General features: G+C 44.1%; 1 protein-coding gene across 6 annotated transcripts in view; it reads left to right on the plus strand.

Moving 5' to 3' along the window:
• Window positions 1–1,368: 1,368 nt before the first annotated feature.
• Window positions 1,369–22,307, plus strand: part of RINT1 (RAD50 interactor 1) — a 32,048-nt gene continuing 11,109 nt past the window's right edge. The window contains exons 1-8 of one of the 6 annotated variants that reach the window (XM_006137555.4): window positions 1,369–1,841; window positions 4,178–4,373; window positions 4,618–4,859; window positions 6,086–6,259; window positions 6,335–6,484; window positions 7,570–7,726; window positions 19,925–20,035; window positions 20,228–20,453. In XM_006137555.4, the coding sequence (XP_006137617.1) occupies window positions 4,197–4,373; window positions 4,618–4,859; window positions 6,086–6,259; window positions 6,335–6,484; window positions 7,570–7,726; window positions 19,925–20,035; window positions 20,228–20,453 (1,237 nt within the window). In that variant the 5' untranslated portion in view covers window positions 1,369–1,841; window positions 4,178–4,196. The other 5 variants (XM_006137552.4, XM_006137551.4, XM_006137554.4 and 2 more) reach the window with 5 other exon arrangements.

Consider the following 22,307-nt stretch of genomic DNA (forward strand, 5'->3'; position numbering starts at 1 on the left):
CACTTTGCACTGTCATTTTTATAAAAAACTGAATAAGATTTTGCATACCAACAATATGAAAATGTTAGCACCTCACTTTTAGGAAAATATGCAGTGTTGCCAGCCCCATACGGTAAGAGAACCTGCTTTAGTACAGAAATAAAAACCCCTCTGACCACATACACCTCTAGTTACCGCCTTTCTCCTCCCACCTTGAACCCATATGGGTATCAGAGAAATCTTTCATGAGCCTTTTTTTCTCACCTTCAAATAACCTCCCAACCTCTCTATGGTCATAATTAGAAACCAGGATATAGCAGATCAAAGCATGAGACCCAACCAGAACAACTGAATCAATCCTTGGATGCATAGCTCCACTGTTACAATGATCTCTCTCACACACATGCACAGGCACACACGCCCCTGTCACAATAGAGCAAAGGCTTTGATACGATCTTCCACAATATTCTTGCTAGCAAGTTAAGGGAATATGGATTGGATAAATGGACTGTAAGATGGATAGAAAGCTGGCTAGACTGTCTGGCCCAGTGGGTAGTAATCAATGGCTCGATGTCAGGTTGGTTTTCTAGCGGAGTGCCCCAAGGATCTGTTCTAGGACAGGTTTTGTTCAACATCTTTATTAATGACCTGGATGAAAGGATGGATAGTTTGCAGATGACACTAAGCTGGGGGGAAGGGATAGGGTCCAGAGTGACCTAAACAGATTAGAGGATTGGGCCAAAAGAGATCTGATGAGGTTCAACGAGGACATGTGTAGAGTCCTGCACTTGGGACGGAAGAATCCCAGGCATTGTTACAGGCTGGGGACCGAATCGCTAAGTAGTAGTTCTGCAGAAAAGGTCCTGGGGATTACAGTGGATGAGAAGCAGGATATGAGTCAACAGTGTGCCCTTGTAGTGAAGAGGGCTAATGGCATATTAGGGTGCATTAGGAGGAGCATTGCCAGCAGATCCAGAAGTGATTATTCCCCTTTATTCAGCTCTGGTGAGGCCACAACTGGAGTATTGTGTCCAGTTCTGGGCCCCCCACTGTAGAAAGGATGTGGACACATTGGAGAGGGGCCAGCGGAGGGTGACCAAAACTATTAGGAGGCTGGAGTGCATGACCTATGAGGGAGAGACTGAGGGATTTGGGTCTGTTTAGTCTGCAGAAGAGATGGGGGATTTGATAGCAGCCTTCAACTTCCTGAAGGGAGGTTTCAAAGAGGATGGAGAGAGGCTGTTCACAGTAGTGACAGATGGCAGAACAAGGAGCAATGGTCTCATGTTACAGTGGGGGAGGTCTAGGTTGGATATTAGGAAAAACTATTCCAGTAGGAGATGGTGAAGCACTGGAATGGGTTAGTAGGGAGGTGAAGTCTCCATCCCTAGAGGTGTTTAAGTCTCGGCTTGACAAAGCCCTGGCTGGGTTGATCTAGTTGGGGCTGGTCCTGCCTTTGGTCTCTTCCAGCTCTATGATTCTATATGAGCCTCCCGTTAACTGCAAAGAGGCCTAGAACCCCCTATGCCCCCAGCCCCCACTTTCCATTGACATAACGGCTGCAGTCCGGCAACCCAACCGCAGGGCGCGCAGGCGCGAGTTCGCAGCGTCGCGAGACAGGACGTGATCCGCTCCCTCCCTGTGCCTGGGGCTCGGAGACCTAGGGCCAGGCTCCCCCAGACCCACTGTCCCCAAAGCGAGGCATCAACCGGCTCAGCTCGCGCCGTAAAATCCAGAGCGTCCTCGCGCTACAGATGGCGACAACGACATAGTGACACGAGCGGATTTCTCACCGCGCATGCGTCTTGAGTGGCAGGGCTGTCAGCACGTGATCTTGATGGGCTGGACAGAGGCTTCCGAGAGTAATAGCCTTCCGCTTCCCCTCCTCCCTGACTCTGCCCACTTCTCGCGGGACTCCGCGAGGGTTTCCGGCCGCCCTTAGGCGGCTATAGGCAGGGACGGAACTGGAGAGGAGAGGGGGCCGGGCAGCTTAGCCCAGCCCAGCCCGTAGGCGATCAGTGGCGCGTGAGTAAATCGGGCCCGTGCCCTGGCGAGCCGGTAGAGCGGCGCTCGCGCCTGATGTCAGCGGGTGAGGGGGACTTAGCTCCCGGCAGGCAGCGGGGCTTGGTAGGGAGCAGGGCTGCATGCGGGGGCGCTACTCGGTACCATGGGCGGGCGAACAGCGTGCGGGGCCAGAGGGAGCGCGGCAGGCTGAGGAGCCCCCGTGGTTGGCGAGACGCTCTCTTCTCCCTGTCAGAGCGGGTGGGGTGGAGGAGCAGCAGCTACCCTGCCTCTCTCTCCAGTGAGCAGCGGAGGGGAGGAGGGTTTGCTCGAGTCGCCCTGCGTGGCGGATCGTCATTGTGCGCCCGCTTCTCTGGAGCAGTGGGTCGTTAAGACTTGCTGAGGGTTTACACGGCGCGGGAGGAGTTTTAGTTATGTCGCTGGGAGGAGTGGGGTGAAGTGAAAATGCCCCCCACACACACACACGTTTACATTGTTTTAAAGCAGTGTCTACATCTAGGTGTAGAGCCGGGCCAGCTCTATGTTGACAGGCAGCACTCTCCTTCTGGTATAACTCCCGCTTCTCCTTGAGCTGGAGTAATTAGTCCTCAGGCAGTGTAGCATCTTCGCCAGACTCGTTACATTAGGGCTGCTGCATTGATGTAGAGGCGGCCAGTTTGGTACAGTAGTGCAGACCTGCCTTGAAACTGGGCCTGTTCTGCTTAGCTCAACATCATGCATTGAACACTAGGAGAATGTAATTACTCTGGGCCTCATAATCCAGAGTCCAGAACACAGTGCTGTCTGGGGCTTGGTCCAAGATGGTGGAATGAATTTCTACAGCAATTAAGAGTCACCACAAGCCGTGTGACCTTTTGCTTTCAGTAAAAGGTACTCTGTGTAGATCTGCAATTTTTAAAAAATGTATAAGCATTCAAAATAGTCATGCAATGAGCATGCCTAAGAGTAATGAAAAATTTGAGTGGAAATAGTGATTGGTAAAATGATTTTGTTATAACATACTTTTTAGTATGTTATCATATGGTAATAAAGGCTTTATAGAAATTACCTTCTGCGATCATGCTGTAATATCATAAGTGAAAAACAATATTCCAAAATATTCAGTCTTTGTCTTCAGAGTTTTTCAGTTAAGACTATATATAGGCTAGTAGTAGTGAAATAGATTTTAGGTAACAGCAAAGTTTTCTTCATGACATTAGGTTCACAGTAGTGTCCAAGACAGGGCTACTCAACATGCGGCCTGGGGCCGATGGATGGGAGCCGAAACAAAAAAGTATTCTATATAATGGTCTCCTGTTGATATGCGTTTTAGTAGTTAAATTCCTGGACTGTCATTGTTCATTAAAAGTGCTCTCATATGGGTGGAAATCGGATAAATACTGCATTTTATAAATAGCAGAACTGACTTAAATTGTGCCTGTGTGTTGTGTAGTCTTGCCTTAATCTTTGTATTCATGTCTGTCAGTTTTAAATAAGCTATTGGCATATATTTGCATATATATTTGCATGTGTATGCTACCACAGTAATGTTGCGGCCCTCAGCACTTGCTGTGAGTATAATTGTGGCCCCTGGGGCTTCCAGAGTTGAGTAGTGCCGTCTAAGGCATGTTCATAGTTAGAAGAAAGAAAATAAAACTTGTGCTATAAAAAGTAGGGATGTGAATATTAAACCAGGTAACTAGCTGATGTTTACCAGGACACTCCTCTATTAGCAATGATATATCCACCAGTTAAAAGTGCTGGAACATTTTTACTATGTGTAGGGGTGAGGGAAGTCATCTGTACCTATTCCAATATTTTTATACATACCATCTAGCACAGACGTAAAAACATTGAATTTGGTTTTAGAAAAAAATGCAGTATTCTGAGTGAAAGCTGACTGATTTCTCTGCATAGTTGGAATGTTTCAGTTCTGTTGAGTGATATAATGGTATAATGTCCTTAGTAGTGTGTATAATAATATCATTTTGTAAACTTAAGCCCTGGTTCTGCCAAGACTTATGCATGTGGCTATCTTTAAGCATTTGTGTAGTTGAATGGAAGATGGTATTTTTAATTGATTTGAACTGAATTGAAATTTTTAAGATGAAATTTTGTTTGGCCCATTACATATGATGGTTTATGGTGGTTAATAGTGCTGTGTGGGTGATGGCTAACCGTAGACTCTTTAACTCAGTCCTGCAGGTGATGTAAACATGGCGGCCATTAATGTTGGAAGGGAACAATTCGTTAGAGACCCCGATAGCTGTGACATCCCTTATTATGTAGCTGAATTTGTTGAAAGAGAAGTTGGAACTGACCTTAATTGCCTAAGGAAACTTGGCAAACTTATAGAGGAGCTTTCAGAAAATAAAAAGCAATTAGAGGAACAGGTAAGCATTAGATTAGTTATTTCTCAAGTCCTTAAAACAATAAAAATGTACCATCAATTGCATACATCTGGTCACATCAGCACATTTTGGTAACTTGCCACACAATGTCAGCTAAGCTGTCATGTTATGATTATCTCTTGCACTTTGTTATGCATGAAAATCTATGAAAGACACATTTGTTTGATCACTGAAAGAAAGGTCTCAGTACTTCTGTGTCAGATGCATTGCTCCTTCCTAAACACAGGTACTTACCGTTTCATCAGAAGTTCCCAAAAGAATTCAGAAGGCCTTAAAGAATGCAGAGGATTCTAAGACGTCTCTTAATCAGCTTCTGGAGGAAGAAACTGTTTTATTTGGTTCAATTAATAGCCACCTATTGACAGCTCAGCCATGGATGAAGGATCTCGGTGTACTGATTAGTCAAATAGAAGAGGTTGAACGACACCTGGCTTATCTAAAATGGATTTCACAAATAGAAGAGTTAAGGTAAAATAGTTAGAAGGCCAGGTTGGCCTATCTTGTTGCCTTGTATTTTGTTTAGAGCTTAAGTGGTGTTAAATACATTTGAGACAATTTTGGAGTTATAAATCTGTATTTTTAAATGCAGACAGTTATAACTCTTGCTAATTCAGCTACCGACTGAACATTCAGATCTCATATTGATAATGCCATTACTTTCATTTGTAACTAAATTTGGTGATGTATTTTGGACATGGGAATGAAAGGGTCACAGTTTACTGTCTAATGTAGAAAATGTGGCGTTTGTCACAATTGAATATAAACTCTGTATCTTCACTATTTATTTTTAGTACATAACAGTACAAAGTCTAATAATAATGAAAGGGTGTTTGAGCAGAATAAAATGTAAGTTGACATCTATTTTTTTTTTTTTTACCTTGTTGAGAATAAAACATTTTATTTAAAATTTCACTATAGACTTAAAAACACTTGGGCTGTGTCTACACTGGCCAGTCTTGTGCAAGAACATATGCAAATGAGGTGTGAATATCACCACACCTTATTTGCATATTTAAGCTGCCATTTTGGCACAAGGGGCTTTTGTGCAAGAAGGAGCAGTCTATATACTGCTCCTTCTTGCGCAAAAAACCCCTCTTGCGCAAGAGCCGCTTTGGAAAATATTTTATATTAAATAGGGATGTTAACTAGTGTTCCCTTTTAAGATGCATGGCAGCACAACTTCACAGATGATTAATCAGCTCTGTCCAGTCAGAGCCGCTCTCTTCCCCCTCCCCCTCCCCCTCCCCCCATGCCTGGCAGCAGCCTTTGTCCATGGGGAGCTTGAACCCCCTGCGGACAGGGGCTACTGCCGGACTAGCCTCGTTCCGCATGGAACTCGGACCCTTATGGATGGGGCTGATGTCACCCCACACTGCTGCCTCTATTAGAGGCAGCAGCACGGGGCAGTAGGCAGCTCCCCTCGTGGACAAGCTCCTGCCTGCCGCCCAATACTGCTGCCTCTAATGCCAGCCCTGCCCCCGGGGACTATCAAATCATCATGTAACCAATAAAATTTCCTTCGGCTACACAACTGTTCAATCACACTATATCTAACATCAATATTTTAAAACTAAAACAGATTTTTGTTTTCTCTTCATTATAGAGTAAGTCATGTAAAACACTATGAAATATCCTCGTTGTTGCTAAAAAATTGCTTCAGTGCATTCTAGTTATGATTTTGCTTTATTTTATAGTGATAATATTCAGCAGTATCTCATGACTAACAATGTGCCAGAGGCAGCTACTACTCTGGCAGCCATGGCAGAATTGGATATTAAGCTTCAGGAGTCGTCTTGTTCTCATCTTCTTACTTTTGTGAGATCAACTGTCAAGTTCTGGCATAAAATTCTTAAGGACAAACTGTCAAGGTAGGAAATGCACCATAGATTTTTTTCATCTTCACATTGTACTGTTGATTCATATTTGTGTCTTTTCTGTTACAGTGATTTTGAGGAGATATTAACTCACCTTCACTGGCCATTTGTTGGGCCACCCCAGACTCAGGTTTTTGGCCTTTCTGCACCGGCTAATGCTCCAGAAACATTCAGTAATTTGGAGAGTCTGTTTTCTCAGCTTCTGAAACTGCAAACATCGTATCCTTTTTGAATTGCTGTCTTAGGTTCACAGGGAATTTCAGTAAGTTTAATGAACAAACTTAAGAGATGTGCACTCCAAAGAAGAAATGTGTATCTTTTGGGGGGAGGGATAGCTCAGTAGTTTGAGCATTGGCCTGCTAAACCCAGGGTTGTGAGTTCAATCCTTGCAGAGGCCATTTGGGGCAAAAATTTGTCAAGGATGGTACTTGGTCCTGCTGTGAAGGCAGGGGACTGGACTCAATGACCTTTCAAGGTCTCTTCCAGTTCTAGGAGATAGGCAATCTCCATTAATTTAATTTAATTTAATTTTTATCTTTGGCAGTAGTAGTGGGCTCACATCAGGGAAATGAGGAAAATAGTAAGCCTTCATACTATTCAGTCCTTGGGCCCTCTGGCAAAATTACCCACATTGGTGAAAATGGTGATGGCACATTTGCCTGTTCCCTGGAACTGGACAGAGATCACTAATATTTTCACATAAGCTATTGAGCAACCCTCACATAGTAAAATCAGGTTTTGATCTTTGCCAGTTTGGGTCACATACAATTCTGAGACTAAGAAGCTCTTGTTTGCATTACTGATCGTCTTAGTTTCTGTTGCTCTGTTTCAGTATGGTAATGGAGAGTGTGTGTGTGTGTGTGTGTGTGTGTGTGTGTGTGTGTGTGTGTGTGTGTGTGTGTGTGTGTGTGTGTGTGTGTGTGTGTGTAAGAATAGGACAACCCACATCTATCTTGGTAGTCCTGAAAGCTGATTTTTCATAAACCAAACTGATTGCCTGACTGCTGCTCTCTTAAATCAGTTGTAATCTACCTGTAATAGTAAGCACAGGTTTAATGTTGAAATACTCTAGATACAGAAATAGATCTCACTATTTTGAGAATTTTAGTGTGTGTGTGTGTGTGTGTGTGTGTGTGTGTGTGTGTGTGTGTGTGTGAGAGAGAGATAGTAACTTTAGTAAAAAGGGACTATAGAAATGGAATGTCACATTTCTTAGATATCCCTAATGTGTGATATTAAGATAATTCAGTACTTCTATAACGATCCCGTCAATAAAATATTTACCTTTGACGCTTAACCCTTAGAGATGAATTACTAACCAAACCAAAACAACTACCAGAAAAGTATTCTCTACCTCCATCACCACCTATTATCCTTCCAATGCAAATCATGCTGAACCCTCTTCAAAAAAGATTCAAGTATCATTTCACTGGGAATAGACAAACTAATGTTTTAAGCAAGGTATGGGGAAAGCATTTCTTGATTTACTTGTAATTGCAGCAATTAACCAAAAACACCAACCAACCCTCTTTTACATAAAACATGAATTAAAGTTGTGTCCCAGATACTGCTCTCTAATTATACCTTGTGGGCGGGCGGGTGGGTGGAGGTGGTAGAGCAGGGGTGGCTCATGAGCCACATGCAGCTCTTCACCCCTGAAAGTGTGGCTTGCGAAGCCACCCCATGTGCCCCTACAAACGGCCCCTGGCTCTCTGTGCTCACTGGGTACAGGGGAGCTATCCAGCGCGGCAAAATTGCGTTGGCAAGATGGTGGCAGCTTGCAGGAGCCTGATGTGGCCAGAAAGCCTAACCCGTGGCTTTTAAAGAGTCAGTGTCTTTCCCCCCCCCCCTCTTTTTTCAACAATTCTGGTGCGTCTCTTCATATTTTTTTCACCGCTGTTTCAGCTGTCTTTGTTTAATGTGTTGGCCACCTGTGTGCTAGAGCATTTAAAGAACCTCCACACATTCTACCTTTGCTTGACAAAGTGCACCCCTGCACAGATTCACTGGCAATGGGATATTCCTGTGTTGCATTGGCCAAATCTCTTTGCAAGGTGGGAGCACTGAAGCAGATCCTGTTGCAGTTGTGGGTAGACTCCACAGCCTGAAAAGGATGGATTAATTTATCTTTGGTTTGGATGGAAACCCCATTTTATTAGTTCTAGCCACTTAAATGTTAGGTATAAAAGGGAATGAATTTGGTCATGCGATAGCATTTTCATTATTTTCCTATATTCCTGGGATAGGCAATGATTTTTAATTGGGGGGGAGGAGGTGGCACTCCAAGAATTTGGTAATTGGTCCAGGGCCACTCTCTTCAAGGATATTAATGGAGGAGGTGCAGGGTTTGAGATGGAGATTGAGTGCAGACGGGATCTTGGGTTAAGGGATAGGGGTGCAGGAGGGAGTGTGGGGTCTAGGAGGGAGTTTAAGTGAAGGAGGAGGTTGTAACCTGGTGCACTGGATTGGGTTGCAGGGGTTGGGTGTGACCTAGAACAGGCAGAGGTTGTGACCTGGAGTGCAGGGGTTTGGGATGTGGTGTAGGACAGCAGGGGATTGTGACCTAGAGCAGGGGATTAGGGTACAGGAGGGGGTGCAGGGGTTTGGGTTGTGACCTAGGGCAGGGGATTGGGGTGCAGGAGGAGGGCAGAGGGTTTGGTTTATGTGGAGTAGAGGGGCTAGCGTGGAGGCAGAGGATTGGGGAAGAGAGGAGCTGGGGTGCCAGAGGTAGTTTCTGGCTGGGAGACTTACCTGGGTGACTCTGGGCTGCTGGCCTGGAATGTTTCTCAGACAGCCTACCTGCCTGCCCCACCCCTGCAAAGGCTGAAGGGGGCCATCTGCATGTGTGAATAACTAGGAGCCAGAAGGGAAGAGGGTATGGTGCTTTGTGTGCTGCCTGTTATTCAAACAGGCAGCTCCAGTTGTCCAGAAACAGGCTAATGGGATTGTACTGAGGATGAGGGCAATGCATGAAGCCTCTCCTTCCCCTCTGGGCTCACCGCTGTGAAAAAGAAATAGCTCAGCAGCCGCTTTTCCAAGCAGTATGTGGGTGGGACAAGGCAAGCAGAGAGCTTGCTTGGGGCTGCCCTCTGCGTCTGTGGGCCAGGTCCAGTGGCTTGGCAGGCTGGATGTAGCTCTCAGGCCGTATCTTGCCCAGCCCTGTATAAGTCTCTAATTTTAAAATATAACTGACAGTGGTGTGGACAATAAATAGTTTTCTGTTTAAATTAAAAAACCCACAAAACCTTATGTTAAATTGTAGGTGAATAATTTCCACACACCCCCATTTGGAAACATATATATGCACATTAATTGCCCTCAGTTTTGGTGGCTTTGATCTGGGATTAAAATACAGGTGCATTTCTATAAGAATGTTTCCTTTTCCTTTTTGTTCCAATACAAATGTGCCAGAGTCTAAAGTTGATATTTAGTATGTATATAAATTGCTTGTAGTAACAGTATTTTAAGGTTAGTCTGTGTGGTTGCATGGGTAAGCTGTAGACACATTTCACTTTGGCAGCTGTCCCTAAACTATTTCACTGGTGGTCTGTAAAGGGCTAGTTGCAAGCTTGCTTCCTTTTTTTTAATTACTTCTACAGGCTTTTCACTGGAAGTGCTTTAAAAAGATGTTTCCAGTGACTGGAATCTAGGAGGAGCCACCAGTCTAGCTGTTTTCAGGAGGTGAGGCTGCTATATAAAAGGATGAAAAGCTTCAGAGGGGTAGCCCAGTTAGACTGTAACAGGAGAAACTTCAACAACAAATAGTCTAGTAGCACTTTAAAGACTTAACAAAACATGTAAGATGATATCAGGGCTTTTGTAGGCAAACCCACTTCTTCAGGTGACTGGAGTATGAGTCCAGATCCAAGGATAAATAAGGGAAGGCGGGGGTGGAGGAGAAGAAAGAGACAGTGAGTAGATAAAACTTAAACAATAATCGCTCTAGCAGTTCTCTAAGGACAGACAAAACATGTCGATAGTTAAAATAGTTACAGGAGTCTGTTAAGAACTGTTAGCACCTCCGTTGTTTGGTTGGTTAAGTTATTAAAAGGTGGAAGATAACATGTGAGCCATCCAATATCCTTGTTTAGACCATTAACTTCATTCAGAAGTTTAATTCTTATGTTAAGTTCCAATCCTTCTCTGTGTATTTGGCTTGTGTAATTGGTCTGAAACAAAACGGTGACTTTAATCTTCCTGGACACTCATTAATGGATCTTCAAGTGTTCTCCAACAGGTTTTTGTGGTGCCTTTTCAGATATCTGATTTGTGTCCGTTAATTCTTTCCCATAGAGATTTTCCAGTTTGGCCAATATACATGGCAGTGGGGCATTGCTCGCATTTGATAGTATAGATCACATTAGTGGATGTGCAGTTAGATGAGCCTTTGGTTTGGTGGCTGATGTCATTGGGTCCAGTGATGAAATCGCTGGTATAGATGTGTGTGCAGAGTTGGCAGTGGGGCTGATTGTAGGGATGGGTTCCAGGATTATTATGATGGAGGTGTGTTGCGAGGCTACAGGAAAGAATTTGACACTAGGTGGTTGGTTGTCTGCAAGCGAGAAAAGGCCTCTGAGAATGAAGGGTCATTTTCCAGGATAAGAACCTAAGAATGGCCATACTGGGTCAGACCAAAGATCCATCTAGTGCAGTCTCCTGTCTGCCGACAGTGGCCAGTGCCAGGTGCCCCAGAGGGGGTGGACCGAAGACAATGATCAAGCAATTTGTCTCCTGCCATTGATAAACAGAGGTCAGGGACACCATTCCTTACCCCTTGGCTAATAGCCTTTTATGGACCTAACCTCCATGAATTTATCTAGCTCTTTTTTAAACTCTGTTATAGTCCTAGCCTTCATAGCCTCCTCTGGCAAGGAGTTCCACAGGTTGACTGTGTGCTGTGTGAAGAAGAACTTCATTTCATTTAGTTTTAAACCTGCTACCCATTAATTTCATTTGGAGTCCTCTAGTTCAGTGTTTCCCAAACTATGGGCCGCGGCGAAAAAAATACCGGGCCTCAGCATGCCTGGTGGCTGCCGGCAGGGCCGGCCTTAGGCTGATTCAGGCCCCACGCCCCTGAACCCGGAAGTGCCGGCGAGTTACAGAGCCGGGGGCCCTGCTCCACCGATATGTGGAGCTAGGTTTCTCCCCTGGCTCTGCCTGGCGTGGGCGCGGGTTCCCCTGCGCCGGCCCCCCGCACATCCTCCCACCCCGCACTGCCCCCAGAGCGTCCCAGCCGTGCGCGACTCCTCACTGCCTGCTGCTACCCATGTGCGGTGTTGCACGTGGGCAGGGAGGATGCCCGGGCATGTCGTGACCTCATGGCCCAGGATTTTAAAAGTCTTCGGAGGCATGTGGCGGAGCCACACTAGCTCTGGCGGCCTCCGGCCCCGCAATGTGGAAGGCAGAAGGTAGGGAATGGGCTTGGGCGGAGGTGAGCAGGTGGCGGCGGTGGGCTTGTGTGGAGGGGGAGGAGTGGAAGGAGAAGGGGCTTGGGAGGGGAAGGCACCAAGGGACCGTGCAGGAGAGAGACACAAATGCCAGGGGGCCAAGTGCAGACAATGAGGAAAAGGGCAGGAGGGGAGGTGTCAGTGGGAGGGGGGACAGGGTGATGCTGGGAGAGGAGAGGGGAAGGGCATTGGTGGCTGGAGGAGGAGGTGCTGGGAGAAGGCTTGAAAGAAAGGGTGGGCATGAGAGAGGTGGGGATGGAGCAAGTCATGTGTGTGGGCACTGAGGGGCAGGAGGGGATGGGGCAGAGTGGTGAGGGGTGGGTTTTAGGGGAAAAAGGGGGCAGGGGCAGTAAGGGAAGGGGGAGGCACCAGGAGGGTGCAGGGCTAAGGAAAGGTGCAGGTGCCAGGGGATTCTGGGGTGCGAAGGAGGGGAGAGCTGGCCATTGGAAGCAGCACTGGACGGGAGAATCTGGGCAGGCTGGGGACATTGGGGGGCCAGTGGAAGCAGGGCTGCCGGGGGGTGTGAGGTTGGGGGCAGGGATCTGGCTGGGGAAGATTTGGAATGGAGGGGAGAAGCGGCCGCTGACTGGAGGGCTGGATGCGGGCAGTGGGGCTGGCCAAGGGAGATTGGGAGGAGAAGCGGGGGGGACCTGGCTGTCCGGGAGGGGGTTGGGGGAAATGGGGATGGCCAGAGGCGCAGCGGGGGGAGCAGGAGGGAGGAATGAATCGGCCTGCGGAGAGTGGGACTGACACGGCTATATGTAGATCTTGGGATGCTGCCCCTGTCCTCCCCCTGCCCCCTCCCCTCCCCCCAAAGCACAAAGTATGAGTTAGTCCGGCCCGGGGATTCTATTGTCCCCCCCCTCCCCCCTCGAGTAGTTGCGAGCTGTCTGTCTGGTAAACACACTCGTTCAGCCTGAGCACATTTACCAGCCAGGCAGTTCGAAACTACAAACTGATACATCTAGTAATAATACAACTTACCTAATGAGAAAATACCAGATGTGTTATATGTCTGGTATTTTCTCTGTTTTGTATGTGTTTATATTTTTGGGCTGCAAAAAGCAGTATTGGGGGGGGAAAAAAGGGTTCAAACTAAAGTTAAAAGTTTGGGAAACCCTGGTCTAACCAGCTTTTTGTCTCTTACACTCCATTTATCCAATACATATTCCTTAACTTGCTGGCAAAAATATTGTGGGTGATCATATCAAAAGCTTTGTTAAAGCTGGCACTAGGAGTTTTGGACCAGAAACAACTTATTTGCATACTCATCATTTGAATAATGAATATGCAAATGAACATTACCAGTCCTCCAAAAGTTCGTGAATGGATTTACTGGTCCCAGTGTCAAAAAGTTTGGGAACCCCTGCTCTAGTTCTTATCTTATAGGAACAAGTAAATAACTTCTCTTTATTCACCCTCTCCACACCACTCATGATTTTATATACCTCTATTATATCTCCCCTCAGTCTCCTCTTTTCTAAACTGAAAAGTGACAGACTCTTTAGCCTCTCTTCATATGGGACCTGATCCAAACCCCTAATCATTTTAGTTTCCCTCTTCTGAACCTTTTCTAATGCCAAAATATCTTTTTTGGGGGTGAGGAGACCACATCTATACGCAGAATTCAAGATGTGGGCATACCATAGTTTTATACAGAGGCAGTAAGATATTCTGTGTCTTATTTTCTATCCATTTTTTAAAAAATAATTCCTAATATCCTATTTGCTTTTTTGACTGCTGCTGCACACTGCGTGGATGTTTTCAGAGAACTATCCATGATAACTCCAAGATCTCTTTCCTGATTAGTTGCAGCTAAATTAGCCCCCATCATGTTGTATGTATAGTTGGGGTTATTTTTTTCCAATATGCATTACTTTACACTTATCCATATTAAATTTCATTTGCTATTTTGTTACCCAATCACTCAGTTTGGTGAGATCTTTTTGAAGTTCTTCACAGTCTGCTTTCATTTAGACTATCTTGAACAGTTTAGTATTGTCCACAAACTTTGTCACCTCACTGCTTACCCCTTTCTCTAGATCATTTATGGGTTGTAGATTGTTCATAATGCATTGGAGGGGTTTAAGTAGTGTAATGTACTGTAGGTGATAAGTGGAATTTTACTGCTTTCTCTTCTGGGCCTGTCTCGAAGTAATTCATGTCTGGGTACTTTTTTGGCTCTATTGATCTGTTTTTTCATTTCTCTGGGTGGGTATTTATTTTTAAAAATGCTCTATATAGATCCTGTAGGTATTTGTTTCTGTCTGTGGGGTTGGAGCAAATACTCTTATCTTAGGGCTTGGCTGTTTACAATAGATTTGAGAAATGTGTCTGGGATGGAAACTAGAGGCATTAAGGTAAGTGTAGTGGTTGGTAGGTTTCTGGTATAGGGTGGTGGAAATTTGTCCATCATTTAATAGTACTGTAGTGTCAAGGAAGTGGATTTCTTATGTGGACTGAGGGTGGTGGTGGGGTGGGAGTTGTTGAAATCCCTGTAAAATTCTTCAAGGGTTTCTTTCCGATGGGTCCATATGATGACGTAATCAATGTAGTATAGGTAGAGAAGGGGCACTAGGGGGCAAGAGGTGAGGAAGCGTTCAAGGTCTGCGATAAAGACGTTGGCATATTGTGGTGCAATGCGGGTGCCTGTGGCTGTGCCGCTGACTTGAAGATACAAATTGTCTCTGAATTGGAAGTAGTTGTGGGTGAGGACAAAGTCGAAAGGATGATTAGGGCAGCTAGCCTCTCAGTTCTAGTCTTGGTGTGTTCTTTTCCTATCAGTCAGGAAAGGCATGTTCAGTGGGGTGGGGAAGAGTATGGGGGTGTTCTGACAAAGCAATATGTGTAGGGAAGAATAATAGAGAAGCTGGAAGGGGAGATAAATGAAGAGCAAAACTAAGCAGATTTAAAAAACAAAACAAAATGCTCATTGCATTTAAGATAGTAATACTAAGTACATACATGGTTCCTAAATGTTACTTTATCATGTACATAATTTCTTACCATATACAGTAAAACTCGAATAGTCCGGCATCCAATTGTACAGCACTCCCAATAGTCTGGCATCAAAATGGCAAGAGCCTAGTGAGTGAGCTTTGACAAAAAAAACGAGTCACAAGGCGGCGGCAGCAGCAGCAGCAGCAGCAGCTGAACCGAGCAAAACCGGATAGGACCGAGTCAGCCTGCCACTGGCATTGTGTGACGCTGGATAGTGCTTGTGCTACAATAAAAAGGGTTAAACGTTTTGTTAGCTTTTTTTTTTTTATTGCTTTTGCACATTGATCAGAAGTCTTTTAGAGAATTATCCACAATGATTCCACTATCTCTTTCTTGAGTGGTAAACACTAATTTAGATCCCTTCTTTTTGTATGGATAGTTCGGATTATATTTTCCAATATGCACTCTTTTGCCACTGATCATCACTGAATTTCATTTGCCATTTTGGGGTGGGTGTGTGTGTGTGTGTGTGTGTGTGTGTGTGTGTGTGTGTGTTTATATAAATAAATAACCATCTTATAGTACCTCCTAATAGTCCGGCATATCCGATAATCCTTTGGCTAGGTCCCAAAGGTTCTGGATTATCGGAAGTCTACTGTATATTGGTTCATTAGCCTGTTTATAAACCGACCCGCCTCCCCCCAAGATGGAAAAAGTAAAAATGGCAAAATGCTATGATCCTTTCATACCCTGATGAGCTAGGAACTGCAGTTTGCCAGCTACTGAAATACTGGTCTGGTTAAGTTAGTGATACATCAGGACATTTTGTTTGCCTGGAGCACTACAGCTCCCTGTATCTGTGATCTGCTCTTTCTGGCTAACAGGATTGGCGGGCAGTGGCGGCCAGCAGGTCCTTCAGCCTCTGCTGCTTCCCGCAGCTCCCAGCCACTGGGAGCTGAGGGACTCCATGCACTCAAACGCTCCAGGTAAACAAACCTCCCGGGATGCCAGCTGGGCCAGGAGCCACATTTATTGACTCCTGTTGTACATCACCGATGATAGAATGTCAGTTCTGGACTTCTTTTTAAAAAATGTGTTAAGTTTTTATTTTTATTTAAATTGTATCTGCATTAAATTTGTCTAATTTATTTCACAAAATGCTAGACCTTACAAGTCAGTCAGAAAAATACAGTGAATGATAGTACTACGGCAATGGTATCAGTCTACTACTGTGCAATTTGATCTCTTCATGCATGTTGACCACTGGACCTCCTAAGTCTCTTGTCAATCTGAAAATATAATGGGCAGAATCTATGAAATCTGTAATAAAATTTAAACAGCTAGTTATCTCCACAGACATGCCAAACTACGGGGTTGCTTTGAAATAAACACAGAACAATTATAATTTGACAGTGATAAAGCAGATTACATTGCTCTATAAAGTCCTCTAAAATCTATAACTAAACTATTTTCTAAGATTTTGATACTAGTTAAAATGAACAATGGTGAAATCAAAAGAAAACTGTCTGCTTCTGATACAGTGTTCAAAATTAAAGTTGTTAGGGCATACAGAAGCAAACAGTTGCGCTGCTGCTCATGAATTCTGTATCAATGAGACACATATAAGAGAATGGTGAAAAAATAAAATACTGAAAGACATGCCTAGAAGCAAGAAAAAAATGTCTGAGGTGTGCTTCATGTCCTGGACTGGAGAAAGATCTCATTGATTGGGTTGTTGAATGTTGACAAAATGGGTACCTTGTTACTAGAACCTAAATTTGTCTGTGTTCTCTGCAAATGCTTAAAAGAGAACAAATACAAGATAGCAATCCAATATTTGTCAATGAGTGGATTGGTGTACTTGCTTCATAAACCATCAAGGTCTCTGTCTTCCTCCGTGAACAAAGATGGCACAAAAGCTGCCAAGAGACCTGGGAGAATAAAATTAGTCTTTCTAAAGATTCATAATAAAACATCAAAAGGAATATGCGTTTGAGCTGTCACAAATAGGAAATATGAATGAAACAATGACATTTGATCTCCCAAGCAACATAACGGTAACTGGTGTTGCTTAGAAGACAGTTGTAATTAAAACCACTGACCATAAAAATCCATTTTACAGTTGTTTTATCATATATGGTCAGTGGATCAAAGCTTCCTCCTGTTGTTTTTAGAAGAAAAACGTTGCCTAAAACCATGAATTTTCCTGTGGGTGTGCACATGAAAGTGGGACTATTGAAAAGCTGGAAGTGTGGAATAAGAGACCAGGAGCACTTCTCAAGAAACCAGCTATGTTTGAAACATGATCAGGACTGTGTGTGTGTGTGTGTGTGTGTGTGTGTGTGTATAATATAGTATTATGAGCGAAAGCTCCCCTCTTTCTCTCTCTGTGTATATAAACAAATTTTTTCTGAGGGATAACAGAGTGACATCATCTGTATTCTCATGCTGCCGCCCACCTCCTGCTGCCGCCCACCTCCATCTCTGTCCTCAACCGCTTGCTGGGGCCAGTGTTGGTGCCATCCCTTTCAGACATGGGCTGCTCTGACTCCTGCTTCATGCCCCAGTGGGCTGTGCTGCCAGAGAGGAGCTGCTGGGACTGGGTCCCCTCCACCATCCAAGCCTGACCTGCGCGCCCGTCACCTGTCCCCTCTCCCCAACACACACACACTCACTGGTGCAGCTCTCTGGGCCACGCTGGCTCCCCTTCCTCCTGGCCAGACACCTACCTCCAGCCTGCTTCTGCACCCTACCCTGCTCTTGCACCCTCCAACCTGGCCAAACACCCTGACCCCAGCTTGCTCTTGCCCTCTCCCCCCTGGACACATACCTATCCCCAGAGAGAGGGGGGTTGGTAAGCAGGGGGTGCAGTCCTCTAGCGATACTATTATATATATTTTTTTGTTGATCTCTAAGGTACCACAGGACTACTAGTTTTTAAAGTTAGACTAACAGGGCTACCCTTCTGAGATCTTTAAGACCAGGTGAAATGTGGCCAAACAAGAAAAAGAAAACTACTTTGGCTGTAATACTTGAAGGCGTAACTTCTGTTCTACAACTGCTTAGTGTCTGTTTAAACAAACACTTTAAAAGCTTTAGAGGGGTAGCTGAGTTAGGTTTTTTTTTTTTTTAATTTTTCTTGTTGTAGACTAATAGTCTAGTAGTAGCACCTTAAAGACTAACAAAACATGTAAATGGTATCATGAGCTTTTGTGGGCACAACCCACTTCAGGTGACCAGAGTGTTGGAAGTCCAGATCCAAGAAACCCTTTAAAGATAGTCTACACAAAATGTGGTCTGACTGGATGTGCTCAGGCATGACAAAGTTGACAAAAGGCGAGAATCTTACGAAGCCCGAAATCAATTTGGTCATCCTGGTGATTCAAGGATGTGTAGGAATCCATTCTCTTGGAAATAATAGAAAAATCATTTAGGAAATGTCAGCAATGCGCTGGATGGGTCACAAGACACCATATTTGCTGATGACATGATGGAAGCTGAGCATAAGGAATCCGAGGGCGACATTGCTGACCTCTACTATGATGATCAGGGCTTGCCGAACCGCAGCGAGCCCCGCTTGCCAGCTGTGCTGTCCGGCGATCCGCGCATGAGCAGATCGTTCTGCACATGTGCAGATCACCCGAACCTGGCTCTTCCGAGTTACAATCTACTCGTCACGGGCGAGTAGATTGTATTATTTGTAAAGCCGTGATGATGATGCAGAAGCAGCTATAGTTTAATGAACTGTTTGGTGAATTGGAGACTGATTTGGACTTTGAAGGATTTTAAGACTTAAAAGTGCATTAGCATGATATGAGACTTTAAAACATGGATTGTAATTTTGAAGATCTATGAACACATTCAGTTTTTATAATAGATTTGTTAGATTACATCAGAATAAATCTTTTTAAACTTCTGCATGTTTCTTATGACTACAACACCTAAAATATAGCAGGGTTAGCAAACTTCAGTTCCCAGCCCAGCAGCATAAGCAGCATCAGGGTGTTTTGTGTACCTGGAGTGTCTGCAGCCACATAACCCTTCAACTCCCAGTGGACCTTTTCAGGGAAGTGGCAGCCAGCATGTCCCTTGGCTGTGCTGTTTCCTGCAACTCCCATTGGTTGGGAATGGCAAATCATAGCCACTGGAAGCGGAGGGGTTTCATGCCTATGAACACTCCAGGTACACAAAATGTCCCTGTGCGCCAGTGTCTTATCTGATGGCCGGAACTGAAGTTTGCCAATCCCTGATCTACAACAATAATGTAGACCCATTTATAAGCCAACCTTGCTGTTTGACGTGTCTCTTTTTTACTAAAAAAAATAAATTGGATTACGAATGAGTATATATGGTAATTGCCATAGGGGTGTAAAGCGATTAGTTGAGTAGTCGACTACCTGATATACCTAGGGTTATCACTACTTGCTTTCCTCCACACAGAGGTAGCAAGGAGGAGGGGAGCAGGAGCCAATGCTGGGGAGAGCTGGCTCAAAAGCTGGTTTCCCCCCAGCACTGTCTCTACAGGTGAGGGGCTGCAAGGGAGGAAGAGGTGCAGCAGGGGACCTACACTGCTGCAGCTCTGCTTTTTGTGGCTCTTGTTACATTTAAAAAGCAGAGCCACAGTGGTCATGGAGCTGGCACGAGCTGCTCGGTCCCTGCTCGCCCCGCCCTGGGATCAAACTCCCTTATCGACTAATCGAGTAGTCGATGGACTTAAGCACTACTTAACATCCCAAATATTACATGAGCACAAATACAGAAAAGAGCCATGATTTAAAAAAAAGTGTGTTTTTTGACTTACTGGGACAGAAGAGACAATGCTTTCCTCCATTTTTCCTTCCTCCCCGAACACCACCAAACTTCCTACCCTGATTTTAAATGTTGCTGGTGGTGTAAAATAAACTGCTCTAAATTGCAAACTTGAATTTAAAGATGCATTTGTTAACTTTTCTTCATAAAAGTTTTGTGCGGTCATGCTTGGTAATCTTGCTACATTTGATAACTAGTTTATAAAGAGTTAACAGTATTGAACAGATGTTATAAGCATGTTACAAACATGAGTAGAATGTGTTATGGATGGTTATAACAGTTCATTAATTGAAACATCTAGTAACTTAACTCTTTATACCTTGTATTAAAGATACATTTAAAAAATATAGTGTGATAATCTTTCTGACTTAGTAGTAATGTCTTTTAATGTTATGTTTATGTTTGTGTTCATAAATCAGTTGGTTTTTTGGGTGAAGTTAACTTTATTTTTTTTTTTAATAAGCCTGAATGGTACCTAACTCAGGTACTCATGTGGACTGGAAATCACGCTAAATTTCTTGACGATAAAATCCAGCCAATATTGGACAAGGCAGGCTCTTCAGTCAATGCAAGGGTAAGCAAATATGTTATGTATAATTTATATACATCCAAATTCCAGAGGTGGTAATTACAACTTCGTTAACTTTATTGAATCTATGATAGGGCTGAAGTTAGTCCAAGAAAGAGTTTTAAAACTGCATAAATATTAGCAATGCCAACTTGCAGTTTCTATCTACTTTCATGACTTCTTTTTCCTTCCTTGAAGCTTGAATTTTCTCGTGCTCTGGTAATGCTGATTTTGGAGAAGTTGGCTGCTGATATCCCTTGCCTGTTGTATGACGATAATCTCTTTTGTCATCTTGTGGATGAGGTGCTTCTATTTGAGAGAGATCTATATACTGTTCATGGATATCTCAGCACCTTTCCCAGTTGTATGCATATTCTGTCTGAAGAAACCTGTTTTCAAAGATGGCTAACTGTGGAAAGAAAATGTAAGATTTAATATGCTTGTTTTTTTTTTTTTTTTTTTTTTTTTTTTTTTTTTTTAAAGTATGAAGACTTAATCATATAATACTTTTAAAATAGTTCTAGTAAGTTAGGATAAGTCACATGACTAAGTGTTAGATTAGGCCCACAATTTTTATGCAAGACTGCTCTATTTGTTTTTTAAGCAACACTTGTTAATGCTACCATAATTGGTATGCTGTTGACTCTGGACTCTGTGGTTTTGTAGTTTTGTCTACGTATGTGCATAGGTGAAGGAATTTAAATTGATGGGATAGTTAGAAAAGATAACTTCCTTTTCTTTTACTGTAGTTTATTAATTCTTATGGAGATGAGTAACAGTTAAAATGGAAACAGAAGTATAAGGGAGCATGTAAAGGACACTAAATGGAAGATGACACCCTGACATCTATTAGAAGGGAAGAGAAAGTGGAGTGTGTGAAAGGAGCTATGAGAAAAGCAAGAGAGATGCAGGCTTGAATATAGAAAAGGAGTTATTTTCCTGGGAAAATCACTGCAATACACAAGTCTGAGTGAGACTCTTATACAGAAAATAGGGAGAGAGATGCTGTTATCTGCTTGGCAGGCAGGGATCTGCCTAAACTAGAATGGAAGATACCGGAGGTTGTTTGATTGCTGCCTCTTTTGAAGTAGTATCTATTTCTGATTGTGAATTGCAAGCAGGAAATCTCTTTGGAGTTCAGTGTTTTAGGTTGTTCTAGCATGATACTATCAGGGAGGACCACCTCCCTTATAACTTTTAGTCCAATGATAAGAGTATTTGCTTGGGATGTGGGAGACTCCTTATTCAAGTCCTCCTTTTTGGCTATGGAATATTCTTGGGGGTAGGAGAGAGGGCAGTCTGTCAATTTCCAGTCAAAGCTGTTGTACTGTGGCTAAATATTTAAAGAGTCACAAAAAGGAGTAGATCCTGGATCTCCCGCATCCTGGGTGGATGTGCTAAACACCAAGCTGTAAGTCATAGAATCCTAGGGCTGGAAGACACCTCAGGAGGTCATTGAGTCCAACCCCAGCTAAACCATCCCAGCAAGGGCTTTGTCAAGCCAGGACTTGAAATCTCCATCTCGAGGTTTTTACCACCTCTCTAGATAAAACCATTGCAGTGCTTCACCACTCTTCTAGTGAAATAGTTTTGCCTAATATCCAATCTAGACCTTCCCCACTGTAATATTAGACCATTGCTCCTTGTTCTGCCATCCTTCACTACCGAGAACAGCTTCTCTCCATCCTTTTTGGAATCTCTCTTCAGGAAGTTGAAGGCTGCTATTAAATCCTCCCCCGCCGCCTTCTCTTCTGCAGACTAAATAAGCCCAAATCCCTCAATGTCTTCTCATAGGTCATGTGCTCCAGCCCTCTAATCATTTTGGTTGCCCTCCGCTGGACCCTCTCCAGTGCTTCCACATCCTTTATGTAGTGGTGCCCCCAGAACTGAATACAATACTCCAGATGTGGCCTCACCAGTGCTGAATAAAGGGGAATTATCACTTCTCTAGATCTACTGGAAATGCTCCTCCTAATGCACCCTAATATGCCATTAGTCTTCTTGGCTAAAAGGGCACTTTGTGACTCATGTCCAGCTTCTCATCCACTGTAATCCCCAGGTCCTTTTCTGCTGAACTGCTACTTAGCCAGTTGGTCCCCAGCCTGTAACAGTGCTTAGGATTTTTCTGTCCCAGGTGCAGGACTCTGCACTTGTCCTTGTTAAACCTCATCAGATTTCTTTTGGTCCAATCCTGCAGTTTTTCTAGGTCACTCTGGACCCTATCCCTACCCTCCAACATATATCCCTCTTCCCCCTAGCTTAGTGTCATACGCAAACT

Source organism: Pelodiscus sinensis, chromosome 1 (assembly GCF_049634645.1).
Source record: "Pelodiscus sinensis isolate JC-2024 chromosome 1, ASM4963464v1, whole genome shotgun sequence".
Classification (NCBI taxonomy): Eukaryota; Metazoa; Chordata; order Testudines; family Trionychidae; genus Pelodiscus; species Pelodiscus sinensis.